Below are 15,392 nucleotides of genomic sequence, written 5' to 3'. Positions count from 1 at the left end.
GGTAAAATCCATCCGACATTTCATATTTCTTGGCTAAAGACTTACATTCCAGGCGATGAAGCAGTTCCTCCTGCAGGTGATTATGTCCCAAAAATCGAAGACGATTATGTTCTCCTTATTCCTGAGTGTATTCTGGACCATCAACAGCGAGAGACTCGACATCGACTTGTCACGGAATTCCTTGTTCTTTGGCGAGATCTGGACGACTCCGACGCTACTTGGCAATCTGATGAAGACTTACAGCAATACCCTGACATTTTACAGCAGTATTTTTAGAATTTACCATGATATTTTCTACATCAGTTCATTATCTCCACCAGGGTCTTATTTTGAGTAGGAGGGGATGTCACAATCTGTGACGTATTCCTTTCTCTATATCTTAGACTTATGGATGGTTTGATGAATGGACACTTGTGGAAGGGTATGCCCTTTCGACAAGACACTTCCTATGAGGCACAACCCTTCACAAGAGACATTCTATGGAAGAGACACTCCTATTGTAATGTACCCTCTCATCAAGGGTCACACCCTTCACAAGGGGTACACACCTCTTCATGCACATACACTTTGGAGTACACACCTTTTCATGTGTGACTCTTCACTCTCTATATAAGAGAGGCCCAACTGTATGGATGACACACTACAGACACTCAAGCAATACAAATATTCCTTGTTCTTTGCTATTTCAATCTCCTTTCTGTTCCTTAGCACATTTCTAAATATAGTAAATCTAGGATTTCTTACACCATATCTCAGGAACAAATGATATGAATTTATAAATCATTTCATGATCTAAGGTAAGAAAATACCTCTTTTGTCTTAGAGGTACATTTGTGTTCCTTGTGTACCCATCTCCATTTGTTTGCAGCAACTCTCTTAAAACCTTCAGCCAAAAAATCTACTTAATTTAATATGAAATTTCCAAAAAAAGAAATTACACATAGCTGGACAAACCAATGCAAATTTACCTTTCTTTTCTTGGTAGGCTTCTTGCTCATCTTTGATTTCTCCTTGCATGTAGAACCCTATCATATTGGAATGTTACATCATGGCTTGATTAAATTCAAAATTTGAATGGATATTGACTATCAAACTCAATTCGCCACTTCCTTACCAATTCACTATTTATGCTCTTATACTTTGTCGTCACTGAGCTTGGAACTGTAATAGGAAAATCGAAGTCCTACACAAGATACAAGAAAAGTTAATCCCTTTTGTCAAGTGTATAAGCCTCGTGGTTAGTGCTTGCTCTAGCAATGGACATTTTTTGCTGCTGCTACTGCTACTACTACTACTACTACTATGATTTTCCTCTTTTATGTGTGCCTAGTACTTGTTGTAGCTATGGGCATTTTTTGCCACCACAGCTAGCTACTCTCAACATCCCCTATGGTTGTACATCCTTCTAATGCACTAGCCAATCAAACTACATGGACGGACTGCATAGCATGCAACAAAAGGACCTGGTATGGGACTGTTGTGCAAGAAACAAAATAGGCCCTAAAGGGACACTACATATAGCACCCTCTAGACCTATTTGTAATAAATCAAGCAATTAAGCATTAAACAAATCAAGAAATAAAGCAATTACACAATAACTCACAACATGGGTACTTGATCCAAAGGCAATCATTTCCCCCTTACTATTAAGATTTTTGAATGGATGATCTTCATGGTACTGCAAAAGCATAAGGTTATTTTCTATAAATATCAAAGTCTCAAATCAGGAATGTTCAACAGCAATAAATGGCGCTTTATAAGGCACATACCCAAAGCTTTCACCTAATGTATGGACCTACCTCCATTGTCTCGAGCCAATCATTCTCACTAGCTTTCCAATTTTCATCATTTTCCATTGCTTCAAAAGTAATCTCTGGCTCTCCTTGCAACTGTAAAGGAGTGAAATCATTTTCAATGATGATGAATAATTAATTATGAACATACAGTAGATAAAAAGTTCTGAACATATAATATGATTTACTTGAAATATGCACTTACCTCTACTCTTATGTCTAAATTCTGCAAATTATCTGCTTCATTCCCCTTGTCTTTGCATGCAGTTTGTAAATCACAATATTAGAATTTCATATCATTACACACACATACATTTCTACTAGTTTTATTCGTCCATTACCTCAAAGTAAATTTCTGACTCTCCTTGCAGCTAGCACAATAGAGTCACAATTGCAATTAGCTGCGAGCTTACAAAACATAATATGTCTTATAGAGGAATATGCAGCAGCGATCCATCCCCCTGGCTCATGCATGCTCAAAATGAGCTTTAGTGGATGCCGGTGAAGCAGGGAGGGAAGCACCTCAATACGATGAATAGGAGGGTTGCAACAACACTTTGCAAGCTCCAGAAGAAAGGTTAGCTAGGCTAGAGAAACTCCTATCACCTTGTAGAGATAGAGAACTGCAAGAACAATGGGTGTCATGATACACTGGAGGCCAGTGCAGCACCATGGCAAAGATCATTCTAAACATGAGAACGGAGACCACAAAGTACCAGGGCTGTCATGTACACGGATGGGTATCTGATGTGTATTGGCTTACACATTACTAGCTCAGGTAGCCTTGGGAGACTTAGGGCTAGGCAGGCTTGATTCTCAGGTAGAGTGGCAAGGGTACGAGCTAGATTAGGGTTTTGTGCAAGGTCTGATCTTGGATCGTGTCGCAGACTCACGCTTGCTTCCTAGCGTAGCCCAAGGCCTTCAGGCGCCTCCTGGTGGTACAGGACACGAGGCTGGCTGTGTTGGAATGGTCACCTCCCCATCTATAAGCCCCCATATGAGGAGAGCATGGGGGGGGTGAACTTGGGTCCTAAGGGATGGCCACATGGGCAGCAAGTTGGCTGCCATGGGGGCAGAGATCAAAGAAAGAAAGAAGAACCTGGAGGAGCCATGGTAGCTGCAATAAATGGATGGAAAGTTGGCTATGGAGGTCTAACCTGGATCTGGCCTGTCACAGGCTTATTTGGAGCAGCACCAAATGCAGATAATACCCAGGAGAAAGGCAAGTCACATGGCATTGCTTGTGGGCAGGTATATGACCTGCAACAGAGCTTGCAAGTGGCGAAGCAGAAATGGCAGGTGGATAGCAAAGGAGAAGGCCTGACTAGACAGGCTGGTTGGGCTAGATACAGCCAGCCAACCAGGCCTGGTTGAAGGGCCAAACCAAGGCTGGAACCTGCATGAAGATATGGGGCAGCCAGCCCCAGTTTTGGAGCCCTTAAAGGGCTGGCTTTGCAGCAGACTGGTCAGCCTATTGGGGTCGGCCAGAATGCTGCTGCTGGTCGGTTTTTTGCAGCCCTTGAAGGGCCTATATAAGGAGGGCCTTTGTGCCCTCATAAATCATCACTTGGAGCAGCAATTCAGGGAGCAGAAAGAGCAGTAGAACAGCCACCTATGGGCCTCTATCTAGGAGGATTCAAGTGGGCTGTAGAGCTGCAGACCTAGCTCAGAGTGCTGCCCACCTAGGCTGGTGCAAAGACAGCAAGGTGGAAGGGATCTGGACGGATAGTCTACAGAAGCTCGAGGTGGAGCACCCGGGCTCGAGTCTAGAGATAGCCATCAGATAGGAGAAGGAGCTTGTGGTAAGATCAGAGGACCACACCATTGGTGGGACTCTTGATCTATCTCTTTTGTATTGTGTCCATAGCTTTGGGTGGAAACATATTAGTTTTAGTGTCTTCTATATCTGGCTGGTTCATTGTCTATTGATGAGTCTGCACATCTATGTGATGCACATTAAGTAAAGAAGTTTGTGATTCCACACCCACATGCACACTGTGTGAACTCCTGGTCATTACTATCAGTCTTCCGCTATGCGTACCCTCTGTTGGGTCATTTCTAACATGGTAGCAGAGCCCAAGTTGACCAAGAAATCACAGTGGGTCATTTCTAACATGGTAGCAGAGCCCAAGTTGACCAAGAAATCACAGTGAGGATGTCTGACATAGAGATGTGGGTCGACGAGGAGTCAAATGCCTTTGTGAAGGTGAAGGACAGCATAGAGCGCTTGGTATCTTCCAGGTGTGTGGATGTTAACACTAACATGAGGGTGTATTCCATGGAAAGCCCTGGGGTCTCATGGTCAAATGCATGGTGTACATCAAAAGGGGACAGTAAAGGATCACACAGGCTCTTGGTGGGTGCCTCATTGAGATACATGGTTTGCTTTCAGGACAAACACACAGGCAGTACAACAATCTGGTATGTTCTTGATATTTTGCATTTGAGTCTTTATAGCATGCTGTGGAGAGACTTTGCTCTTCATTTGTCTCAGGTTTTACGAGATTGGAAGGAATTAGCCTTCTTCGAAGGCAGAAGGGGAAGTATTGGTGCTTCTTCAAATCTCGGACACAGATTGCTAGAAGGTGATGGACAAAGACTATTGAAGCCAGAAGAGTACCTGCTTGAAAACTCAACGAAAGTTCATGGTCCAAGTTATCTAGAAATATTCATTGGTTGCAGACCTTGCCAAAGGAAAGACGGGAAACAGACCCTCAGAGCATGGTGCTTGGAAGACTCCAGGTTGTTCACTCATTATGAGGGGGACAACTGGAAGATCATGACGGCTGGATTGCTCGAGTTTGAAGGCGGGAACGTGACTGAAGGAGGTGGTGCTAGGAGGTGCTACCAGAGATGGACTTGTGTACTAGGATGGTGTGCGGAAGCGGAACCAGACCTAGTAGAGCAGGAGCCACTGGATGAAAAGCTAGGAAAAGATTTCGACATCGAAATGTTCCAGAGGACTACGATCAAGGAGTTACTGGAGCATCTTCATCGACGTGTTGGCATTGGGCCTAGATGTGTCGGTGAGAGGGGGTGTTGGAATGGTCACCCCCCATCTATAAGCCCCCATATGAGGAGAGCATGGGGGGGGTGAACCTGGGTCCTGAGGGATGGCCACATGGGCAGCAAGTTGGCTGCCATGGGAGCAGAGATCAGAGAAAGAAAGAAGAACCTGGTGAACCTGGGTCCTGAGGGATGGCCACATGGGCAACAAGTTGGCTGCCATGGGGGCAGATGATCAGAGAAAGAAAGAAGAACCTGGAGTTGCCATGGTAGCTCAACAAATGGACGGAAAGTTGGCTATGGAGGTCTAGCTTGGATCTGGCCTGTCATAGGCTTGTTTGGAGCAGCACCAAATGCAGAGAATACCCAGGAGAAAGGCGAGCCACATGGCATTGCTTGTGGGCAGGCATATGACCTGCAACAGAGCTTGCAAGTGGCGAAGCAGAGATGGCAGGTGGATAGCAGAGGAGAAGGCCTGACTAGACAGGCTGGTTGGGCTAGATACAGCCAGCCAACCAGGCCTGGTTGAAGGGCCAAACCAAGGCTGGAACCTGCATGAAGATATGGGGTAGCCAGCCCCAGTTTTGGAGCCCTTAAAGGGCTGGTTTTGCAGCAGACTGGTCGGCCTGTTGGGGTTGGCCAGAATGCTGCTGCTGGTCGGTTTTTTGCAGCCCTTGAAGGGCCTATATAAGGAGGGCCTTTGTGCCCTCATAAATCATCACTTGGAGCAGCAATTCAGGGAGCAGAAAGAGCAGCAGAACAGCCACCTGTGGGCCTCTATCCAGGAGGATTCAAGTGGGCTGTAGAGCTGCAGACCTAGCTCAGAGTGCTGCCCACCTAGGCTGGTGCAAAGACAATAAGGTGGAAGGGATCTGGATGGATAGTCTACAGAAGCTCGAGGTGGAGCACGTGGGCTGGAGTCTAGAGATAGTCGGCAGATAGGAGAAGGACCTTGTGGTAAGATCAGAGGACCACACCATTGGTGGGACTCTAGATCTATCTCTTTTGTATTGTGTCCATAGCTTTGGACGGAAATATATTAGTTTTGGTGTCTTCTATATCTGGCTGGTTCATTGTCTATTGATGAGTCTGAACATCTATGTGATGCACATTAAGTAAAGAAGTTTGTGATTCCACACCCACACGCACTCTGTGTGAGCTCCTGGGCATTACTATCAGTCTTCCGCTGTGCATACCCTCTGTTGGGTCATTTCTAACAGGCTGGGGACATGGTTGGGAGATCGTACCAGTAGCTCTGCTCGAGGCTCGGAGGGGACATCCAAGTCTAGGATGTCATGGTTGGGTGGTGAGCATGCCTACGATTTCCATCGTTGTTCTATGGATATGTTCTTGTGCTTGTTTTGCAAGTCCAAGCTTTCAGGAGTGCTGGGGTCGTGTCAGTTGGTATCAGAGCAAGCTCCTGTAACAGAATTTTGTAGAGCAAGGTTTGTTGAAGCTTCTTCCAGGTATGCCTCAAGAATCTACTATTTGCTGCACTTTCCCATCTCAAGATGGTGTAATTTTCAGTTAGGGATGATGAGAACTAGAGAGTTGGTTGAAGGTAGTGCTAGAGTATTCAGCTTGTAGGACGGGTATGAGAAAGTAGGGTAGAACTTCAAGCGAGATGGAGGAAAGTAATGGAGGGAATACCCTCTAGATTGCAAGGAGAAGGTACTAAGGGACTGGCACGTGCAGCCCTACACCCAATAGCCCCTGGAGCACAGGAGCGACGACCAAGCAAGGTCATCGCCCCCTACCTTAATGCTGCGATTCAGGCTCTAGCCCTGGCAGGGCCAAGCAAACACACAGGCAGTACAACAGTCTGGTATGTACTTGATATTTTGCATTTGAGCCTTTATAGCATGTTGTGGAGAGACTCTGATCTTCATTTGTCTCAGGTGATACGAGATTGGAAGGAATTGGCCTTCTTCGAAGGCAGAAGGGGAAGTATTGGTGCTTCTTTAAATCTCCGACACAAATTGCTAGAAGGTGATGGACAAAGAGTACTGAAGCCAGAAGAGTACCTGCTTGAGAACTCAGCGAGAGTTCATGGTCCAGGTTCTCTGGAAATATTCACTAGTTGCAGACCTTGCCAAAGGAAGGACGGGTTGAAATAGACCCTCAAAGCATGGTGCCTAGAAGACTCCAGGTTGTTCACTCATTATGAGGGGGACAACTAGAAGATCGTGACGACTGGATTACTCGAGTTCGAAGGCGGGAACGTGACTGAAGGTCACCCCCCATCTGTAAGGCCCCATATGAGGAGAGCATGGGGGAGGTAGACCATGGGATATTGGAGCTGCCACATGGGCAGCACACAGAAAGGGCAGAGGCTGCCACATGGGCAGCACACAGTCTGCCGTGTGGGCAGCTGTCAAAGCAGGAATCCATGGGCCTGCAAAAGAGGCGCACAGGTGGCGGCATAGGCAGGCTGGAAGCGCCTACGTGGCGAGCTATCTAGCAGAAGAGATGGCGCAGAAGGGCGGGGCAGACCAGCAGATTAGGTTGGCCACATGGAGGCCAGGTGGAGCAGCAAATGGGGATGCTAGTGGGCAGTGGCATGCCTTATATAGGGCTGGGCCCTTGCCTTAATTGGAGGGCCAAAGGCCCTAGAAGTTTGGGCCAAAGGGCCTGGTTTTAGAGCCCTTAAAGGGCTGGACCAGCAGCAGACTGGTCGGCCAGTATGAAGCTGACTGGTCAGTTTTTATGACAGGCCCCTGGGCCTATAAAAGGAGGGCCTCCAGCCCTCATAAATTATTCTCTGGAGCAGCCCTCTGACAGCAGACAGGAGCAGCAAGAAGGCAAGCCTTGGGCCTATCCACAGGAGGTGAAGGTGACCCTGAAGGAGCTGCAGACTGAGCTTGAGTGGTAGCCCACCTAGGCTGGTTTCCAACAGCAAGGTGGAGAGGATCGTTCTGGATGGAAGGTCTACAGACACTCAAGGTGGAGCACGCGGGCTCGAGTCTAGAGATAGCCGGTAGAGAGGAGAAGTACCCTGTGGTAAGATCAGAGGACCACACCATTGGTGGGACTTTGGATCTATCTCTTTTGTATTGTGTCCATAGCTTTGGACGGAAATATATTATTTTGGTGGTTTCTCTATCTGGCTAGTTCATTGTCTATTGATGAGTCTGCACATCTACTTTATGCACATAAGTTAAGAAGTTTGTGATTCCACACCCCACATCACACTGTGTAAGCTGAAGATGAGGATGAGGACAACGACAGTGAAGATGCCGACTACACCCCTTCAGGTAAGTGTTATTCAGGTAAAAGTGCATCTTATTTTCGTATTTCTTTGTTACATATGATTGCACTATTGCACAAAAAAGAACATAGTGTCTTATTTGATGATGGAAGCACCCATGATTTCATTTCGCAATGTTTAGTTGAAAAGTTAGGGCTCGCAACCATCAAAACAAAATATAAAGTCAAATCAGCTTTTCAAGGTTCAAATTATAATTGTTTGCAAATGGTTAAGGATCTTGAGGTGACTTTAGGGCCATTAGTTGAGAGCTGTGATTTCTTAGTCGCTCCTTTGCGTGAGCAAAATCTCATTCTAGGGATGCCCTGGCGCATCGATCATAATGCCAAACCTGACTTGGCCTATATTGTCACATACCCAAGCTAAAAGAGCTTTGCGCAAACATGAGAATACATATCTGTTTATGGTCAATAAGATTGAGGCTAGTCTTGAGACTAAGAAAACTAAGCAAGACCCTTTGGATCCTTTTCTAGCTACCTATGACGACTGCTTTATGGAAGACTTACCCCCTGGCCTACCTCAATCTAGACCTGAGGATCATAAGATTTACCTTATTCCAGGTAGCGCACCATCGTGTAAATCACCATATAGGCACAATCCTACTGAACAGCAAGAGATTCAATCCCAAATAGAAGATCTTTTGGCTAGAGGCCTAATTCGACCTAGTAGCTCACCATTTGGGGCACCCGTTCTTCTTGTCAAGAAGAAAAATGGAACTTTCCGAATCTGCATCAATTATCGTGCCTTAAATAAAATCACAGTGAAAAATCGATACCCCATTCCGAGTGTTGATGATCTACTCGACAAGTTAAAAGGATCCACAATCTTTAACTAGATCGATCTTAAGTCAGGATATCATCAAGTGAGAGTGATCGAGCCCGATATTTTCAAGACTGCTTTTAGAACCCAAACTAGTCACTATGAATTTCTTGTTATGCCTTTTGGATTGACCAATGCACCTGCCACATTTAGTCAGATGATGAATCGTATCTTCCTACCCTATCAAGACTTTGTGGTAGTTTTCTTTGATGATATCATGATTTATAGCAAGAGTTGAGAGGAACATGAGAAACACTTGAATCTTGTTTTCTCTCTCTTATGTGAGAACCAACTGTATGCCAACCTGGAGAAAAGTTCTTTTTTCCAGCCTGAAATTGAATATCTTGGAGACATTGTTTCAGCTGAAGGCATTCGAGTAGATCCCAAGAAGGTAGAAGTGATAGTAAACTGGCCACAGCCTGAATATATCCATGAGTTACGATCTTTTCTAGGTCTGTGTAGTTTCTATCGCAGATTTGTTAGAAATTTTACACACAAGGCACATCCATTGACGGAACTACTGCGTAAGACTCATGCTTTCTCTTGGGGTGAGCAGCTCACTTTAGCTTTTCAATGACTTAAGGGTGCAATGACGCACACACTAGTTTTGACCATGCCGGACTTTACGAGAACCTTCTTTGTCATGGTTACTGATGCTAGTGGACAGGGTTTTGGGGCTGTGCTCATGCATTATAACCATCCAATTGCATTCGAGTCACGTAAATTAAAACCAGCAGAGCTAAACTATTCCACGTATGATAAAGAATTAGCCACTGTGGTGCATGCCCTTAAACGCTGGAAACACTATCTTATGGGTTTCGAGTTACTCTTAAGACTGATCAACAGAGTCTTAGACATCTCCTTACTCAACCGGTAATCTTAGATTGGCACATTAAATGGGCTGCCTTTATTGGACAGCTTTCAACTGATGATCCAATATCAACCAGGCAAAGACAATGTAGTTGCCGATGCATTGAGCCGTCGACCTAGCATAAATAATATCTCAGTCATCGAGGGAGACCCTTTCGAGCCTATGAAGGTGGACTATGCTACTGATCGAAACTTTTCAAAAATATGGCATAAGATCAAGCAAGCTAATAGCACCCCTATGGCCTCGTATTCCATTCATAATGACTATCTATTCTACGAAAAGCGCTTGTGTGTCACTGCACCATTTCGATGCTTGGTACTAGAAGAGGTACATCAACCATCCTACATGGGACATAGAGGCGTCACTGCTACGTATCAGACTATAATTCAAGATTTTTTCTGGCCTAAGCTTAAAGTTGATGTTGTAACTTTTGTTGCACAATGTCTTATTTGTCAAAAAGTCAAGAGCTACAAGGGCAAATATCAAGGTTTACTTATGCCTTTACCAATTCTTGATGGCCCATGGGAACAGATTTCTATGGACTTTATTATTGGATTTCCTACAAGTAGCTCAAGTTTTGATATGATTTGGACTATCATTGATAGATTTAGCAAGCATGCTTACTTTATTCCTTGTAAGAAGACCTTGACCACAGTTTAGGCTGCTCATTTGTTCATCAAGCACATCTTTATACACCATGGCCTTCCAAAAGTAATCGTGTGAGATCGGGATAGTAAATTTTGTAGTAACTTTTGGACTGCACTCTTTTACAATCTTGGTACAAAGTTAGATTTTTCCACTGCTTCTCATCCCGAGTCTAATGGCCAAACCGAGGTCACACAAAATACTATTTGTGACATGTTACGTGCTTACGTGTCTGCTCAGCCAGGCAAATGGGACAAATTTGTACACATATTACAATTTGCCTACAGCAACACTAAGCACTCTGCTATAGGCGAATCTCCATTCCAAATTCTCTATGGAAAGACCATTCCTACTTCATTGACTCGCCTTAAGCACCAAGTAGAGGCTGCTAATCGATTTACTGAAGATTTCTCTCGCATTTTGGCTACTGCCAAAAAGAATATCGAGCATGCTCAAGCTGTGTATAATGCACGTGTAAACAAGGGTAGAAAGAAAGTTGTATTTGCTGAAGGTGACCTAGTCATGTTACGTATTGAGAAGTGAAGACTTGAGACACACCCTGTAGTTAAATTTGCTCCTAAATCCTATGGTCCCTTAAAAGTTTTGGAGCGCATTAATGACAATGCCTATCGGCTCGAATTACCACCCGATTGGAAAATTCATAATTATTTTCATGTGCACCTCCTAAAACCTTTCCATGGAGACCCACCAGTTCGACCTATTTTAGACGATGTACCATTGCTTCAAGGAGAGGCCTAGCTCTTAGAGCTAGACTAGATCATTGATCAACAAATCACTCAAACACGACGTGGAAACTCGTATCCTATTTATCTTCTTACATTTAAGAACCACACTGATTTATTGACTACCTCTTTGTCACGCAATTGAGGCAAATGCGATTTCAAGTAAGAGGGATATCACAAGAATTGGAATTATCCCATTAATTTAATCCTTCAGTGTTTAGTTTAGTGAGATCTAGCATTTTTGTCACGCAGCTGATGCATGTGTGCTCACTGTTCCGTAGTGATGCATGTGTGCTCCTACATGGTTGGATATATGGCTGCACTATTGAAGCAAAGTTGGCCACCTTGAATGGCTCTGCTCTTAGAGAAAGGGTATGGTTTCCACAGGAGAAAGTTATAAAACATGGATCTTCTGGAAATACTATCAGGTGCGTGTTTAGAGACAATTTTCTGATTGTAATTTGGAGTATATGTATGGGCGACATAGGAACTCATTAGCTTAGAGTCAGTCTCGTATTGGAAAAGTAGAAGTCGAGTCTGAATGTAGCTCACTGGTAGGAATTGATGGCACACTTTTTTTAAGGAGACTTTGTAAGGAAGGACGACTCACTGATGCATTTCAAGCTGTGGACCTTATGGCCAAGCAAGGAATTGCTATTTCCACAAACATCTTCTATTGTCTCCTACAAGTGTGCATAAACAAGAAAGACTTGTCAGCAGGCAAGGAACTGCATTGCCTTGTCACACGGAATGGGTTTGTGTCAAATGCATTTTTAGGACGACACTTAATCCGCATGTTTGCTGCATGCGAGAGTTTGCTGGAAGCAAACAAGGTGCTCTGCAATTTGCTGGAACAGAACGAATTTACATGAAGTGCAATCATTTTAGCACATGACCACCTTGGACAAGGTGAGCAAGCTATCAAACTGTACTATCAAATGCGACAGTCAAATTTCAACATCGATGAGTATGTCTTCGTTGCTGTCCTTAGAGCATGCTCTGGAATAGCAGCTCTAGATCAGGGCAAACTGGCTCATGCCCATATTATTGAAAGTCGCTTGGAGGCAGGTGTATATATCGGGAGCGCCCTTGTTGACATGTATGCTAAATGTGGAAGCCTTGAGGATGGGCAGACGGTGTTGGACAAATTGCCCAAGCCTAATGTTGTGACATGGAATGCAATCATTGGAGGGTATGCCCAGCATGCACATAGTGAGAGGGCAAAATCAGGAGGCAGGAACAGCAGATCATTGACTTCTTCTTCAAAGAAGGTGAGCCCACACGGTTTCATGTATCTTCACACATGCTACACGTTGAGACGGGACGAGTAGACGGCATCGCATGTGAGAGATAGATCTGCACTTTATGTGATATGCAAGAGACTGGGACAAAGGATCATTGTTGCCCTTGGATCAATTCAATGTGGGGCTACACTACAAATAGGTGAAGCGTTGCCTAGAGGACACTCTTCACCCCACTTGTACACAAAGTACGATCCTAAGTAAGGGCTAATAGTGCCAGTCGGGTAGAAGGCCTCCCAACAGATATCGTCAAAACAACCTCACACATGGTAAAACCTTAGGTAAGCTGAGGGAGTCCATGTAAGACTGGACCCTCACAACGACTCCATGCATAAAAAGGGACTATACCCGTGGGATTTTGTCGCTTTCGGGTGCTGTGCTGCCATACTTAGGACATAGAGATGTCGGCAACTCAACTCCCCATCTATGAAGCCCAATATGACGACAACATGGGGGTGGTGTACTTAGGCCTGCCACAAGGTCAAGATAGGGAGGCAAGAACGGATCACTGACTTCTTCTTCACAGAAGGTGAGCCCACACATTATAAGCAAACTCAAGGAGTGATAGATACTCTTCCCAAGCTGCTAGGCGTGACTGAATATAATGTCGAAGCATTTCTTTGAGAACTTGGTTGACTCTTTCAGTCTGGCCATCTGATTTTGGGTGGTAGGCTGAACTGAACAGTAGAGTTGTACCCAAAGATTCGAAGAGTGAAATCCAAAAGTGACTAGTAAACTTAGGATCTCTGTCAGATACGATATTCTTGGGCAATCCATGGTGTCGGAAGATGTGTTGTATGAAGAGTTTGGCGATGTCCGGAGCCTGTGCACTTCTTTTGCAAGCAACAAAGTGTGCCATTTTGGACAATCGATCAACAATTACCAGTTACCTCTGGAGGATCGTGGTAGTGTTGTAATGAAATCCATGGAAATACTTTCCCACCTTTCAGTTGGAACTGGAAGAGGCTAAAGAAGTCCTGCTAGAAGTCGTCAGCTTGCTTTCATTTGTTGACAAGATAAGCAAGATGTAACCATTTTGATGACATCGCTTTTCATCTGAGGCCAGTAGTATGTTGCACTAAGTAACCTATAAGTCTTGTTGATGCCTGGATGGGCAGCATAAGGAACTACATGATGCTCTTTTAACAAAAGACGTCGAACATCCTTGTCATGTGGTACACAGACGCAATCTTGATAATACAGAAGGCCGTCCGTATAAGAATAGGATGAAAAAATATTTTGTTCGGAGTCGAAGGTTGATCTTTTGAAAGAACTTGTACTGCTGTGCCGAAGTCTTTATCATTGAAATACTTCCCTTTGAATGAATTCAGAACATCCATAGATAATGTAGAGATTACCATAGCTGATGCTAGAGTTAACCTGCTGAGAGCATCTGCAACTACATTGCATAGTCGTGGAATGTACTCAATGGTCATGTGAAAGTTGGCCAGAAAATCAACCCAACGTGCTTGTCCGAACGTTCATGACTGGCTGAGTAAATATATACTTTAGAGAGTGATGGTCTTTCCGGGTATCGGGTTTGGATATCGGAATGTTCATGGCTGTCAAAAGCAATAACTCTGCCTTCTTGCATCAAGACTGCTCCTGTAGCGAGGTCGGAAGCGTCAGTCATGACCTCATATGAAATGATTTATAATTTCATATCATTTGTTCTTGAGATATGGTGTAAGAAATCCTAGATTTACTATATTTAGAAATGTGCTAAGGAACAGAAAGGAGACTGAAATAGCAGAGAACAAGGAATATTTGTATTGCTTGAGTGTCTGTAGTGTGTCATCCATACAGTTGGGCCTCTCTTATATAGAGAGTGAAGAGTCACACATGAAAAGGTGTGTACTCCAAAGTGTATGTGCATGAAGAGGTGTGTACCCCTTGTGAAGGGTGTGACCCTTGATGAGAGGGTACATTACAATAGGAGTGTCTCTTTCATAGAATGTCTCTTGTGAAGGGTTGTGCCTCATAGGAAGTGTCCCGTCGAAAGGGCATACCCTTCCACAAGTGTCCATTCATCAAACCATCCATAAGTCTAAGATATAGAGAAAGGAATACGTCACAGATCGTGACATATGGTCTGCCTATTTGCATTGCAGGTTACGAATAATTTGAACCAGGTTACCTTCTCCACCATTGTTTTTGTAGTATAATATCATTGGCATCGTATTGTTCTCTTTTCAAATTTACTAATCGTGTCACTGTCTACACTCTTTTTTTTCAGGGTATGGTGCAAGTGCGATCTACAAGAGTAATAAAAATGCCGAAGAGATATGAAAGCAGCAATATGGAAAAGGTAAAAGGTGATTTCATTGCATGTCCATGTGATTTCAAGAATCATTTCATGGCTGATAGAACTCTGAAAAACTTGCAGGAAAATTGTGTAGGCAGGCACCCTTCCCTGAAAAAGGTGAGCACTTACACTTCAAATCAAATTTGAGGATTACAAAACAGTAGAAAGGAATTGTAGAACATATTTACTCGCTATATTTTATTCTATTATATATTAAGGGATGTCTTGATTATCACTAAAGAACTGAAGCTGAAACATGAAGATGAATTCCAATATCTATAAACATAAGATGCAAGTTTTTATGAAATCCAAGCATTTACTTAATTCAAGTGTGTTAAATCGTTCGTAAAGGGTGGAGATTCTAATGTAAAATTTGCACTAGAATGTATCTGTAATTTGCTTAAAATGCATGTTGAGTAATTAAATTGCGAAGAGATATGAAAGAATCAATATGGAAAAGGTAAAAGGTGATTTCATCGTGTGTCCATGTGTTTTAGGAATCATTTCATGGCTGATATAACTTTGAAAAATTTGTAGGAAAATTGTGTAGGCATGCACCCTTCGCTGAAAAAGGTGAGAATTTCCAGTTCAATTAAATTTGAGGATTACAGAATAGTAGAAAGGAATCAAATTTTAAGCATAGG

The 15,392-nt window shown here is 43.8% G+C and overlaps 1 protein-coding gene across 1 annotated transcript; it reads right to left on the bottom strand.

The window, feature by feature from the left end:
- Positions 1-730: 730 nt before the first annotated feature.
- LOC147883208 (uncharacterized) lies at positions 731-2,055 on the bottom strand. The gene is made up of 6 exons (XM_087399265.1): positions 1,999-2,055; positions 1,800-1,889; positions 1,604-1,678; positions 1,115-1,183; positions 969-1,025; positions 731-883 (listed from the first exon to the last, which is right to left on the bottom strand). The coding sequence occupies exons 2-6, from the start codon at positions 1,854-1,856 to the stop codon at positions 731-733; spliced, it is 411 nt and encodes a 136-aa protein (XP_087255391.1). The 5' UTR covers positions 1,857-1,889; positions 1,999-2,055.
- Between the last annotated feature and the right edge of the window lie 13,337 nt (positions 2,056-15,392).

The sequence above is a fragment of the Dipteris shenzhenensis genome, chromosome 28 (genome assembly GCF_047967505.1).
Source record: "Dipteris shenzhenensis isolate YYH24624 ecotype China chromosome 28, Dip_SZ_1.0, whole genome shotgun sequence".
NCBI classification, from domain to species: Eukaryota; Viridiplantae; Streptophyta; class Polypodiopsida; order Gleicheniales; family Dipteridaceae; genus Dipteris; species Dipteris shenzhenensis.
The sequence above is the reverse complement of the archived record's forward strand: the minus strand, read 5'-3'. Positions and strand labels throughout refer to the sequence as shown.

Bases quoted from the DNA above. Each gene is read 5' to 3' on its own strand.
- LOC147883208 (XM_087399265.1), bottom strand. From the start codon at position 1,856: ATGGAAAATGATGAAAATTGGAAAGCTAGTGAGAATGATTGGCTCGAG. The intron at 1,026-1,114 runs GTAAGGAAGTGG...CCAATATGATAG, and splicing joins AGAGCATAAATAGTGAATTG to GGTTCTACATGCAAGGAGAA. The intron at 884-968 runs GTAAATTTGCAT...TTTTGGCTGAAG, and splicing joins AGCCTACCAAGAAAAGAAAG to GTTTTAAGAGAGTTGCTGCA.